The 13,134-nt window shown below is 47.9% G+C and overlaps 1 protein-coding gene across 1 annotated transcript in view; it reads right to left on the bottom strand.

The window, feature by feature from the left end:
* Positions 1-3,390: 3,390 nt before the first annotated feature.
* LOC121575516 (solute carrier family 2, facilitated glucose transporter member 9) overlaps positions 3,391-13,134 on the bottom strand; it is a 182,208-nt gene continuing 172,464 nt past the window's right edge. Inside the window, exon 11 of the mRNA XM_045223329.1 lies at positions 3,391-4,193. Within this exon, the coding sequence (XP_045079264.1) occupies positions 3,945-4,193 (249 nt within the window). The 3' untranslated portion in view covers positions 3,391-3,944. The remainder of the gene's footprint in view (positions 4,194-13,134) is intronic.

Genomic DNA, 13,134 nt, shown 5'->3' on the forward strand with positions numbered 1-13,134 from the left:
TCCCGGCTCCGCTGGTCTGCTGAGGCTGGCCTTCAGCAAACTGCGGGGTCTGTTTACCTCAGCCCCAGTACTGGCCCACCCCGATTCAGCACTACCGTTCGTAGTGGATGTGGATGTGTCCGAGGTTGGGATATGAGCTGTCCTGTCTCAACGCTCGGGTACGCCACCCAAGCTCCGCCCCTGTGCGTTATTTTCGGCTTTGGTGATCGGGAGCTGTTGGCTGTTGTCCGAGCCTTGACCGTATGGAGGCATTGGCTCGAGGGGGCAAAACACCCTTTCCTCATCTGGACGGACCACCGTAACCTGGAGTACATCCAGGCAGCGAGGAGGCTGAATCCTAGCCAGGCCAGGTGGGCCATATGTGCATTGTGGCGCCGGTAGTATGGGCGATGGACGCGGATAGAGAGCAGGCATTACGTACGGATCCCTCTCCACCTCAGTGTCCAGATGGGCTACAGTACGTGCCTGCTCTTATCTGTGATCATCTGATCTACTGGGCACACACGTCACCCTCCTCTGGTCACCCAGGTATCGGCCATACAGTGCGCTGCATGACCAGAAAATACTGGTGGCCTACCTTGGCTAAGGACGTGAGGGTGTATGTCTCCTCCTGCTCAGTGTGCGCCCAGAGTAAGGCACCTAGGCACCTCCCAGCTGGTGCAACCTTTACCAGTTCCACAACGACCATGGTCTCACCTAAGTGTTGATTTTCTAACTGATCTTCCCCTCTCCCAAGGAAACACCACCATCCTGGTTGTTGTGGACCGCTTTTCTAAAGCCTGCCGCCTCCTTGCTCTGCCCGGTCTCCCCACGGATCTGCAAACTGCGGAGGCCCAGTTTACACACGTCTTCCAACACTACGGGGTACCAGAGGATATAGTGTCTGACCGAGGTCCCCAGTTCACGTCCAAGTTCTGAAAGGCGTTCATGGAACGTCTGGGGGTCTCGGTCAGCCTGACCTCTGGGTTCCACCCCGAGAGTAATGGGCAGGTGGAACGGGTAAATCAGGACGTGGGTAGGTTCCTGCGGTCCTACTGCCAGGACCGGCCGGGGGAGTGGTCGGTGTTCTTACCATGGGCAGAATATGCCCAGAACTCTCTCCGCCACTCCTCCACTAACCTAACGCCTTTCCAGTGTATTCTAGGTTACCAACCAGTTCTGGCACTGTGGCACCAGAGCCAGACCGAGGCTCCTGCGGTGGATGACTGGTTTCGGCGTACGGAGGAGACGTGGGATGCTGCCCACGTTCACCTCCAACACGCCGTGCGTCGTCAGAAGGCCAACGCTGACCGCCACCGCAGTGAGGCCCCCGTCTTTGTACCGGGGGATCGGGTCTGGCTCTCGACCCGGAATCTGCCCCTCCGCCTGCCCTGCCGGAAGCTGAGCCCGCGGTTTGTGGGGCTGTTCAAAGTCCTGAGGAGAGTCAACGAGATCACTTATAGGTTATTACTTCCCCCTGATTAGCATATTAACCCCTCGTTTCATGTGTCTCTCCTCAGGCCGGTGGTAGCTGGTCCGCTCCAGGAGTCTGAGGTGCGGGAGGTCTCTCCACCTCCTCTGGACATCGAGGGGGCCCCGGCGTACTCTGTCCGTTCCATCCTGGATTCGAGGCATCGGGTGGGGGGCCTTCAGTACCTCGTGGAGTGGGGGGGGAATGGGGTACGGTCCGTAGGAATGGTGCTGGTTTCCGGTGAGGGATATCCTCGATTCCTCCATGTTACGGGATTTCCACCGTCGCCATCCGGCTCGACCCTGCTCCGCGTCCTTCTGGCCATCCCCGAGGCCGGGGTCGGCGCGCTGCTGGTTCCGTGTGTCAATGGGGGGTACTGTCACGACTTCCGCCGAGGCTGCCTCCCCTCCTTGTTCGGGCAGGTTTCGCCGTTCGTCGTCACCGGCTTACTAGCTGCTGCCGATCCATTTATCATCACTCCACTTGTCTTGTCTAATTAATCACACACACCTGGTCCTTATCCCCAATTAGTCATTGTATAAGTGTTCCCTCTGCTTCCTTGTCTGTGTGGGTGATTGTTTGTAGTGAGCTGTGTCTGTAGCTCGGTTGAGCTACCCTTACCTTGTTGTTGCCAGGGTAGATTTTTCCCCTGTGCCTGAGTTTTGTTGTCGCATGCTTGCGCAACTGTTTATCGACGGAATAAACTATTTGGATGCGTATTACTCTCCTGCGCCTGACTCCTTCTATCACACGCATCACACCCTCGCCCATCAAAATAAACATCACTTTCTTTTGCAAGTTCTAACTAGCGCCATGCTGCTGTTGTTGCCAACTAAACAGCATAAACTAGCTGGGAAGGGCTCATCAGGAACACTGACTGAACCGTATCCATTCGTCTCTACACTCAGCTCTCAGCTGCGTGACATACATCATCAATTTGGGCACCAGGCGTGTCCGTATAGCCTATGTTGTCTAAGCATAGAAACGCGCCCAGAAGGTATATACAAAAATATCTTAAATGCTGTGCACTGCACGGGTCTATGATTGGCCGGCACTTTGTTTGTCCGGATGCCTCGTGCATGTTCCCACTCTCCACCTGAAATGCAATAAAGTATAAAGTAAAAACACCCTGCTGGTAGCTAAGGTTAGCTAGCCCATAAAGCTAGCCTAGATAGCTAGCTAAATAGCTAGCCAACCTAGAAATTGTGTCTGACAGTAGCTATAAAACTATTTTTATACAATACTATCTCATACCCTCTAGTTTGCTAATATCACAACAACATTAGGAAAGGATTTTTGAAATGTACATGAACATTTATGTGCAAAAAAATTAATAAAAATACACCGGATCACTCGTGCTGTAAATAGCTAACTTAGCAACCTCTTCTCAGCAAGTAGACTGCAGGAGGTTGGTGGCACCTTCATTGGGGAGGACGGGCTCGTGGTAATGGCTGGAGCGGAATGGGTGCAATGGTATCAAATACATGTCACTGAATTGTGATATTCATCATCAGTCATATCTTGTGCATATCTTTTTTGTCAATTAATCTGATTGTGAACTGGGCTTTGTTTGACATGTCATAGGAATTTTGTGTCACTTTATGGGGAAGGGATATAATGGTATAACTAAAGAGAAACGGGTAATTATGCATTTTCCAGCACAGATTAGGTGTTATTACATACAAATTACCTTCTCTGTTTCCAGATAACAACCATGGGCTGGTTGGGATATTAGGAAAGGATTGGGAGGAAACAACATGGTAACTATTCATGTTAACTAATGGTAATTACTCGCTAATTGCCGAGTAAATACATATTATTACCGAGCTAGAATGTAAAGCGGTACCCACATTTTTCTCATGTAAATGTTGTAGCTACATAAAAAGTAAGAAATATTCAGTCTTTGCTCTTTTCTTCATTAGCATGCTGATGATTTCAAGTTGTATTGGATTTAATTTTATTTATTAAGATATTGAATATATGTGGTTTAGTATATTTAGCACATTTAGTATGTTTAGTTTAGTTTTCACTGTGAGAAGCATGTTCATTTAACGTTATGTGTGATTTGGTTTATGTAGATACGATATTTCAATGTTAATACACAAAGTAACCAAAAACCTGATCTAATATGCATATTCATAATGAGTTTGCAGCAAATCTGCAGCAAACAGTAGAATGTTCGCCACAAGTTTCGCAGAATTGTTAGCCAGAAGTTCACAAGTCACCGCAAATTTGCTGTAACAGTTTGCCACAAAACTAATTTGCATGTGAAAATATGAGCTTGCTGCAAATTTGCGGCAAATTGGCCAAAGATTTGCAATAACTGTATTTTTTCTCTCGGTAAGACAGCTTTAAAAATGTATTGAAAAATAATTTCATACAAAAAAATACTCACCCAGCAGAAAAACGTTATCTTAGAAATTACATTTCACTTCAGTGAAGCAAAATACAGTATGTACAACAGTAAACTGACGCCTGATGGCTTTTCTTTGATTCAAAACGAACTCTCCATCTCAACGTCGATGACTTGTCCATTTTCTTCCACTTCCTTTGACCCAGCCTTGATAGCAAGTTCGTCCTCCATTTCCTTGTCATCCAACGGAACCTTATTGATTTTGGCGAAGCTCTGGCTAATGTCCACAAAGGTCTTGTTTTTGGTCTCGGGCAGAACGAAGTAGAGGTACACAGCACCCAGCACACACACCACCACAAACACCAAGAAGGCATAGGTCTGCAGGGACTCCTGTGGAGACACACACACACCAAAATGTTTCAAAGGTACACTCAGTAATATGACATCATCATACATAGTGGGTTGACTTCCCGCTTACAGATTTCAAATCTGCCAAGACTTGTCACATTTACAAAAATGTCACCTTCATTTCCAGCCCAACCTCCCCCCTCACAAAAATATAGGCTTCCCTGAGCTGTCAGCCTGAACTGTGTGTACAGAGGCATCTAGCCATCTGTGTGAAAATGTTGGTGTGACAGTGTGACAAGCAATAAAAGCCTCATTCTCCTGAGGTTGGGCTTCCGAGTGGCGCAGCGGTCTAAGGCTCTGCATCACAGTGCTTGAGGCGTCACTACAGACCCCCTGGTTCGATTCCAGGCTGTATCACAAGCGGCCGTGATTGGGAGTCCCATAGGGCGGCGCACAATTGGCTCAGCGTCGTCCGGGTTTGGCCGGTGTAGGCCGTCATTGTAAATAAGAATTTGTTCTTAACTGACTTGCCTAGTTAAATAAAGGTAAAATAAATAAATAAAAAAGGTGTGCTCTCCATTCCATTGTGGTCAGTGCAGTTCAATTCCCAGCATGCACAGGCGGACGGACACACACACACACACAGAGAGAGAGACACTCATGCATGCGCGTGCACACACATACACATGCTACTGGACAAGAGGAATACCTACAATTGAAGTCGGAAGTTTACATACACCTTAGCCAAATACTTTTAAACTCTGTTTTTCACAATTCCTGACATTTAATCCTAGTAAAAATTCCCTGTCTTAGGCCAGTTAGGATCACCACTTTATTTTAAGAATGTGAAATGTCAGAATAATAGTAGAGAGAATGATTTATTTCATATTTTATTTCTTTCATCACATTCCCAGTGGGTCAGAAGTTTACATACACTCAATTCGTATTTGGTAGCATTGCTTTTAAATTGTTTAACTTGGGTCAAACTTTTCGGGTAGCCTTCCACAAGCTTCCCACAATAAGTTGGGTGAATTTTGGCCCATGCCTCCTGACAGAGCTGGAGTAACTGAGTCAGATTTGTAAGCCTCCTTGCTCGCACACGCTTTTTCAGTTCTGCCCACACATTTTCTATAGGATTGAGGTCAGGGCTTTGTGATGGCCACTCCAATACCTTGACTTTGTAGTCCTTAAGGCATTTTGCCATAACTTTGGAAGTATGCTTGGGGTCATTGTCCATTTGGAAGACCCATTTGCGACCAAGCTTTACTTCCTGACTGATATCTTGAGAAGTTGCTTCAATATATCCACATAATTTTCCTTCCTCATGATGCTATCTATTTTGTGAAGTCCACTAGTGCACTCCTGCAGCAAAGCACCCCCATAGCAGGATGCTGCCACCCCCGTGCTTCACGGTTGGGATGGTTTTCTTCGGCTTGCAAGCCCACTCTTTTTCCTCCAAACATATCGATGGTCATTATGGCCAAACAGTTATATTTTTGTTTCATCAGACCAGAGGACATTTCTCCAAAAAGTACGATCTTTGTCCCCATGTGCAGTAGCAAACTGTAGTCTGACTTTTTTATGGCGGTTTTGGAGCAGTGGCTTCTTCCTTGCCGAGTGGCAAGGTTATGTCAATATAGGACTTGTTTTACTGTGGATATAGAGACTTCTGTACCTGGTTCCTCCAGTATCGTCACAAGGTCCTTTGCTGTTGTTCTGGGATTGATTTGCACTTTTTGCACCAAAGTACATTAATCTCTAGGAGACCGAATGCGTCTCCTTCCTGAGCGGTATGACGGCTGCGTGGTCCCATGGTGTTTATACTTGCGTACTATTGTTAGTACAGATGAACGTGGTACCTTCAGGCGTTTGGAAATTGCTCCCAAGGATGAACCAGACTTGTGGAGGTCTACAATTTCTTTTCTGAGGTCTTGGCTGATTTCTTTAGATTTTTCCCATGATGTCAAGCAACGAGGCAATGAGTTTGAAGGTAGGCCTTGAAATACATCCATAGGTATACCTCCAATTGACTCAAATGATGTCAATTAGCCTATCAGAATCTTCTGGAATTTTCTGGAATTTTCCAAGCTGTTTAAAGGCACAGTCAACTTAGTGTATGAAAACTTCTGACCCACTGGAATTGTGATACAGTGAATTGTAAGTGAAATAATCTGTCTGTAAACAATTGTTGGAAAAATTACTTGTGTCATGCACAAAGTAGATGTCTTAACCGACTTGCCAAAACTATAGTTTGTTAACAAGAAATGTGTGGAGTGGTTGAAAAATGAGTTTGAATGACCAACTTCAACTGTAAGAATGGTGTTCATTGACTATAGCTCAGCATTCAACACCATAGTACCCTCCAAGCTCATCATTAAGCTTTAGGCCCTGGGTCTCAACCCCGCCATGTGCAATTGGGTCCCTGACGGGCCACCACCAGGTGGTGAAGGTAGGAAACAACATCTCCACTTCACTGATCCTCAACACTGGGGCCCCACAAGGGTGTGTGCTCAGCCCCCTCCTGCACTCCCTGTTCACCCATGACTGCATAGCCATGCACTCGTCCAACTCACTCATCAAGTTTGCAGACATCACAACAGTAGTAGGCTTGATTACCAACAACGATGAGACAGCCTACAGGGAGGAGGTGAGGGCTCTCGGAGTGTGGTGTCAGGAAAATAACCTCTCACTCAACGTCAACAAAACAAAGGAGATGATAGTGGACTTCAGGAAACAGCAGAGGGAGTACCCCACTATCCACATCGACGGGACAGCAGTGGAGAAGGTGGAACGTTTTAAGTTCCTCAGCGTACATATCATTGACAAACTGAAATGGTCCACCCACACAGACAGTGTGGTGAAGAAGGCGCAACAGCCTCAGGAGGCTGAAGAAATTTGGCCTGTCACCTAAAACCCTCACAAACTTTTACAGATGCACAATTGAGAGCATCCTGTCGGGCTGTATCACCGCCTGGTATGGCAACTGCACCGCCCAAAATCACTGGGCTCTCCAGAGGGTGGTGCGGTCTGCACAACACATCACCGGGGGCAAACTATTTGCCCTCCAGGACACTTACAGCGCCCGATGTCACAGGAAGGCCAAAAAGATAATCAAGGACAACTACCACCCGAGCCACTGCCTGTTCACCCCGCTATCATCAAGAAAGCGAGGTCAGTACAGGTGCATCAAAGCTGGGACCGAGAGACTGAAAAACAGCTTCTATCTCAAGGCCATCAGACTCTTAAACAGCCATCACTAGCACAGAGGCGCTGCTGCCTATATACAGACTTGAAAATCACTGGCCACTTTAATAAATGGAACACTAGTCACTTTAATAATGCCACTTTAATAATGTTTACATATCGTGCATTACTCGTCTCATATGTATATACTGTATTCTATACTATCTATTGCATCTTAGCCTATGCCGCTCTGACAATGACATTGCTCATCCATATATTTATATATTCTTATTCCACTTAGATTTGTGTGTATTAGATATTTGTAGTGGAACTGTTAGATATTACTTGCTAGATATTACTGCATTGTCGGAACTAGAAGCACAAGCATTTCGCTACACTCGCAATAACATCTGCTAACCATGTGTATGTGACCAATACATTTTATTTTATTTGATGTACACAAACACACATTTGCAAGAATCGCCAGAGTAATTATACTAACTCTATAGTCCATTCCTACATTTAGATAACCTCCAGGGGGACCAAAGACCATTGAAACTCAGTGGCGAGTCACACTTCTTAAAAAGTCACCTAGCAGGGAGCATCAATGTCCCCTGTCCCTACTCTCAGAGCAGTAAAACATCAGTAAAAAAGAAACCCAGGCAATGGAGTGTGGCGTGACCTAGTGCTTGCATAGGCCTACTGAAGAGCTGAAGCTTCGCAAGCATGTAATGCTGTGTGTACTATATTTATATAATCTATATTATAATGTATTTGGGAGTGAACAGAAAGTGTATTTTTAATTACTTTTGGAGTGGGACTACACTGTTAGAAAAAAAGGTGCTATCTAGAACCTAAAAGGGCTCTTCGGCTGTCCCCATAGGAGAACATTTAGGAAAAAATGTTTTAAATGGCTATGTCAGCACTGTATTTGCTCTTAATCCCACTGGGACTACACTCTTAAACCAAAAGAGTTCTACTTGGAACCAAAAAGGATCTACCTGGAACAAAAAAGGGCCCTTTTGGAACCCTTTTTTCTAAGAGTGCATGGCCTGCCGGGAATTCAATTTCTCTGGCCTGAAAGTGTTAAGCTATGGTTAAACCCAGCACTCAGAGAAACAAAACACGACTAAGGGAGTGGAAGAAACAAAAATTATTTTAAATAAAAGTTCAATTTGTCTTAGTCCAAAAACAACTGAAGAAAAGGAACAGAGTGGGCTAGTCGGCGCCGGAGGAAGGAGAGGCTGAGGCAGGCAGGCAGGCAGGCAGGTTGGGAGGTATGTCTGAACGCTCTAGTAAGAACAACGATCTGGCGCCGGTGGAGAGCCATGCCCAGGAATTAGTAGTGCAGGTTGATGAGAGAATAGGATGCAGCTGCGTAGGCAGGAATCACTGGAAACAACCCGCAGCTGCACAGGAGAGGCAGATCCTGAGCACGCCCCCCGATCCACTCCAGACACACACCGGCAGACGCACCAACATAATGGGGACAAACACACATACAGATAAAGAGGGGACAAAACAAGGAGGAAGGGAAACAGAAAAGGGAGAGACAAGCTGCCCACATAACAGTACCCCCCCCTCAATGGTCGCCACCTGGCGACCCACCAGGCCTGTCAGGGTTGTCGTGATGGAAGTCCGTGATCAGCTGAGGATCCAACACAAAACGCTTAGGGACACAAGACCTCTCCTCTGGTCCATAACCTTCCCAATCGACTAGGTATTGGAGAACCCTACCCCGCCTCCGAGAGTCCAGGAGCCTACTGACGGTGTAGGCCGGATGGTCGTCAATGAGGCGAACAGGTGGAGGTGGATCTGCCGGCGGACACAAAAGGCTGGAGGACACAGGTTTCAGTTGGGAGACGTGGAAAGTAGGGTGTATCTTCATGGCTGAAGGCAACTTCAAACGAACCGCAGCGGGGTTAACGATGGACTCCACCACAAACGGACCCAGGTACAGAGGAGACAGCTTGCGTGATTTGGTACGAAGAGGTACGTTCTTTGATGACAGCCAAACTTCTTGACCAGGATGAAACACAGGTGCGGGAGTCCTGCTCCTATCCGCTGTCGTCTTGTTCCTGTCGGTGGTCCGAAGCTAACGCTTCCCGAGCGTCGCTCCACACTCTCTGGCAGCGGCGGAGGTTCTCCTGAACCGAAGGAACAGCCAATTCCTTCTCCTGAGCAGGAAACAGAGGGGGTTGATAACCCATGGTTACTTCGAAGGGTGAAAGGCCGGTGGCAGAGGTGGTGAGGGAGTTGTGGGCGTACTCTATCCAAGGCAGATGTTTGGCCCAGGATGATGGATGTTGAGCAGCCACACAACGAAGGGTTGCTTCGAGGTCTTGATTGGCTCTTTCTGTTTGACCGTTGGTCTGGGGATGAAACCCTGAGGACAGACTAACGGAAGCACCCAAAGCAGAACAGAAAACCTTCCAAACACGGGGAAGTAAACTGTGGGCCTCTATCAGATACGATGTCCACAGGTATTCCATGGGGACGGAATACATGTTGGACTAGGAGGTCCGCTGTCTCACTGGCAGACGGTAATTTTGGTAATGCTATATAGTGAACAGATTTAGAGAATCTGTCCACAATGGTAAGTATAGTATCATTACCTTCAGACTTGGGTAGGCCGGTGACAAAATCCATGGCTATGTGGGACCAGGGACGGCTGGGAACTGGGAGGGGTAGCAGCAGCCCCGAAGGGGACTGATGGGAGGATTTGCCCCGAGCACAGGTTGAACAGGCTGCCACAAAAGCTCGAACGTCAGTTTCCATTGAAGGCCACCAAAAATGTCTCTTAAGCAGCGTCAACGTGCGTCTCATCCCAGGGTGACCAGCAAAACGGGAGGTGTGAATCCACTGCAACACCTGAGACCGGACCGTCTCGGGAACAAAGAGTAGGTTGGGAGGTCCATCACCCGGTCCCGGGTCCGTGGCAAGTGCAGTCTTCACAAGAGACTCGATCTCCCACTGTACTGCCGCCACGACGCATGAGGAAGGTAGGACTGCCTCAGGCTCGCTGGTCTCCGAAGGGTCAGCAAACTGGCGGGACAAAGCATCTGGTTTAACATTTCTTGACCCCGGTCTGTATGTTAGAATAAAGTTAAACCTACTAAAAAACAGGGCCCATCTGGCTTGGCGTGAGTTGAGTCTCTTAGTGGCTTGGATGTAAGCCAAGTTTTTGTGGTCTGTCCAGACATTTACATTACATTTACGTCATTTAGCAGACGCTCTTATCCAGAGCGACTTACAAATTGGTGCATTCACCCTATAGCCAGTGGGATAACCACTTTACAATATTATTTTTTTTTCATCCAGCCAGTGCCGCCATTCTTCCAGTGCTAGCTTGACCGCCAGCAGTTCCCGGTTTCCAACGTCGTAATTCCGTTCTGTGGGTGACAATTTCTTGGAGAAAAAAGCACAGGGGTGAAGCTTTTGGTCAGTGGGGGAGCGCTGGGAGAGGACTGCTCCCACACCTGAGTCAGACGCGTCCACCTCCACAATAAACTGCAGAGAGGTATTGGGGTGTATCAACACGGGGGAGGTGGAAAACAGTTCCTTCAAAACCCCTACCGCCTGCTCCGCCTCAGGGGACCACAGAAAAGGGACTTTTGGGGATGTGAGTCTAGTAAGGGGTGCCACCACTTTACTAAAACCCTTAATGAATCTACGGTAGAAGTTAGCAAAGCCCAAAAATCGTTGAAGTTGCTTACGGGTGGTGGGTGTGGGCCATTCCGTCACTGCCCGGATCTTCTCGGGGTCCGCCTTCACCTGCCCGCTCTCAATGATGAAACCAAGGAACGATGTAGACTGTTTGTGGAACTCACACTTTTCGGCTTTGACGTACAGCTTATTCTCCAAGTGCCGTTGAAGGACTTGACGGACGTGTGACTCATGCTCCTCGGGTGACTTGGAAAAAACAAGAATATCATCCAGGTATACAAAGACAAAACGGTTCAAAAATCCCTAAGAACATCGTTCACCATGGCTTGGAATACAGCAGGGGCGTTTGAGAGCCCAAAGGGCATGACCAAATACTCAAAATGCCCCAGTGGAGTGTTGAAAGCGGTTTTCCACTCATCTCCCTTTCGGATTCTGACAAGGTGATAAGCGTTCCTGAGGTCGAGCTTGGAGAAAACTGTGGCGCCATGCAGAGGTTCAAAAGCTGAGTTGATGAGTGGAAGGGGATACTTGTTTTTAACAGTTATGTTGTTTAAACCCCTGAAATCGATACAGGGGTGTAACGACTTGTCTTTCTTTTCAACAAAAATGAAACCTGCACCCAAAGGAGACGACGAGGGACGGATTATGCCCGAGGCCAGAGAATCACCAATATACTGCTCCATTGCCTCTCTTTCCGGTCGGGACAGATTGTATAAGCGACTAGAGGGCAAGGGAGCACCAGGAAGCAGTTCAATAGGGCAATCATAAGGCCTATGTGGTGGTAGAGACAGAGCCTTGTCCTTACTGAAAACCTCAGCTAAGTCATGGTATTCTTTGGGGACAGATGACAGATCGGGAGGAGCTGAGGGATGAGTTGGGTTACACTTAGTGGGGGGAACCGCTGACCTAAGGCACTCTGAATGGCAGTTAGTGCTCCAACTGAGAATGGTGTGACGTGTCCAATCAATTTGTGGGTTGTGAAAAGCCAACCAGGGGAAGCCAAGGATTAGGGGGGTAGCTGAGCCAGACATAACTCTTAACTGAATGCTTTCACAATGATTGCCAGAAATCACTAGGGAAACGGGAGTGGTTTGATGAGTTATCTCCGCGAGGAGGCGCCCATCAAGGGCTGTGACTCAAATGGGGGTAGGTAGTGGCTCCACGGGGATACGAGCTTGTGTAACGAACTGGTGGCTAATAAAGTTGTCTTCTGCACCTGAGTCTATGAGAGCTGAGAGTGGCAGGGAATTACTCTGGAAACGTAAGGTTACAGGTACTTGTAATCGGGGAATGATGGGTTCAGGATCTAACTCTGGGCTCGCAAGTAGACCCGCCGTTACAAGCGAGCCTTGTCTTTTGGTCGCTTAGGGCATGTAGCCAGAATGTGTGTGGCGTCTCCACAGTACAGGCACTCACCCGCCTGGAGACGCCGTTGCCGCTCTGCTGGAGGTAGTCGAGCTCGACCCACTTACATTGGTTCCTCCTCTGTGCTCGGGATGGGATCAGGAACAAGAAGCTGCCGGCTCCGGGGAGGCGAGACTCGAGTGGTTGAAGGCTGGGGAACTCGTCCTCCTAGATGTGGCCGACCGCCTCTCTCCCGACGCCTCTCCCGCAACCGGTTGTCTAGCTTAATGGACAGGGAAACGAGAGAATGTAAATCATGTGGCTCGTCATGAGCAGCCAGTTCATCCTTAATGGCTTCATTCAAACCGTTTAGAAATGATCCTTGAAGTGCCACATTGTTCCACTTGGAGTCCGCTGCCAAAGTCCAGAACTCAATAGAGTACTCAGCCACACTGTTAGAACCCTGCCTCAAATTAAAAAGTATCTTGGAGGAATTACCCACATGGTCAGGATGGTCAAAAACAGTCTTCAATTTAGCAGAAAAATCAGCAAAAGTCAATCCAGTCAAAGTTTGATTTGAGCACACAGCCTCAGCCCAAACCAGAGCTCTCCCCTCTTAACAGCCCCAGAACATAATGTACCTTAGAGGAATCAGTAGAAAACGACAGTGGTCTCTGCCGAAAAATCAAGTCACACTGAAGCAAAAATCCCGGCACTTGTCCAATTCTCCATTGAACGGTTCAGGCGACGTGACAGGGGGTTCCCGATGGAACGAAGCCTGCATAATGTC

This window comes from Coregonus clupeaformis, chromosome 10 (genome assembly GCF_020615455.1).
Source record: "Coregonus clupeaformis isolate EN_2021a chromosome 10, ASM2061545v1, whole genome shotgun sequence".
NCBI lineage: Eukaryota > Metazoa > Chordata > Actinopteri > Salmoniformes > Salmonidae > Coregonus > Coregonus clupeaformis.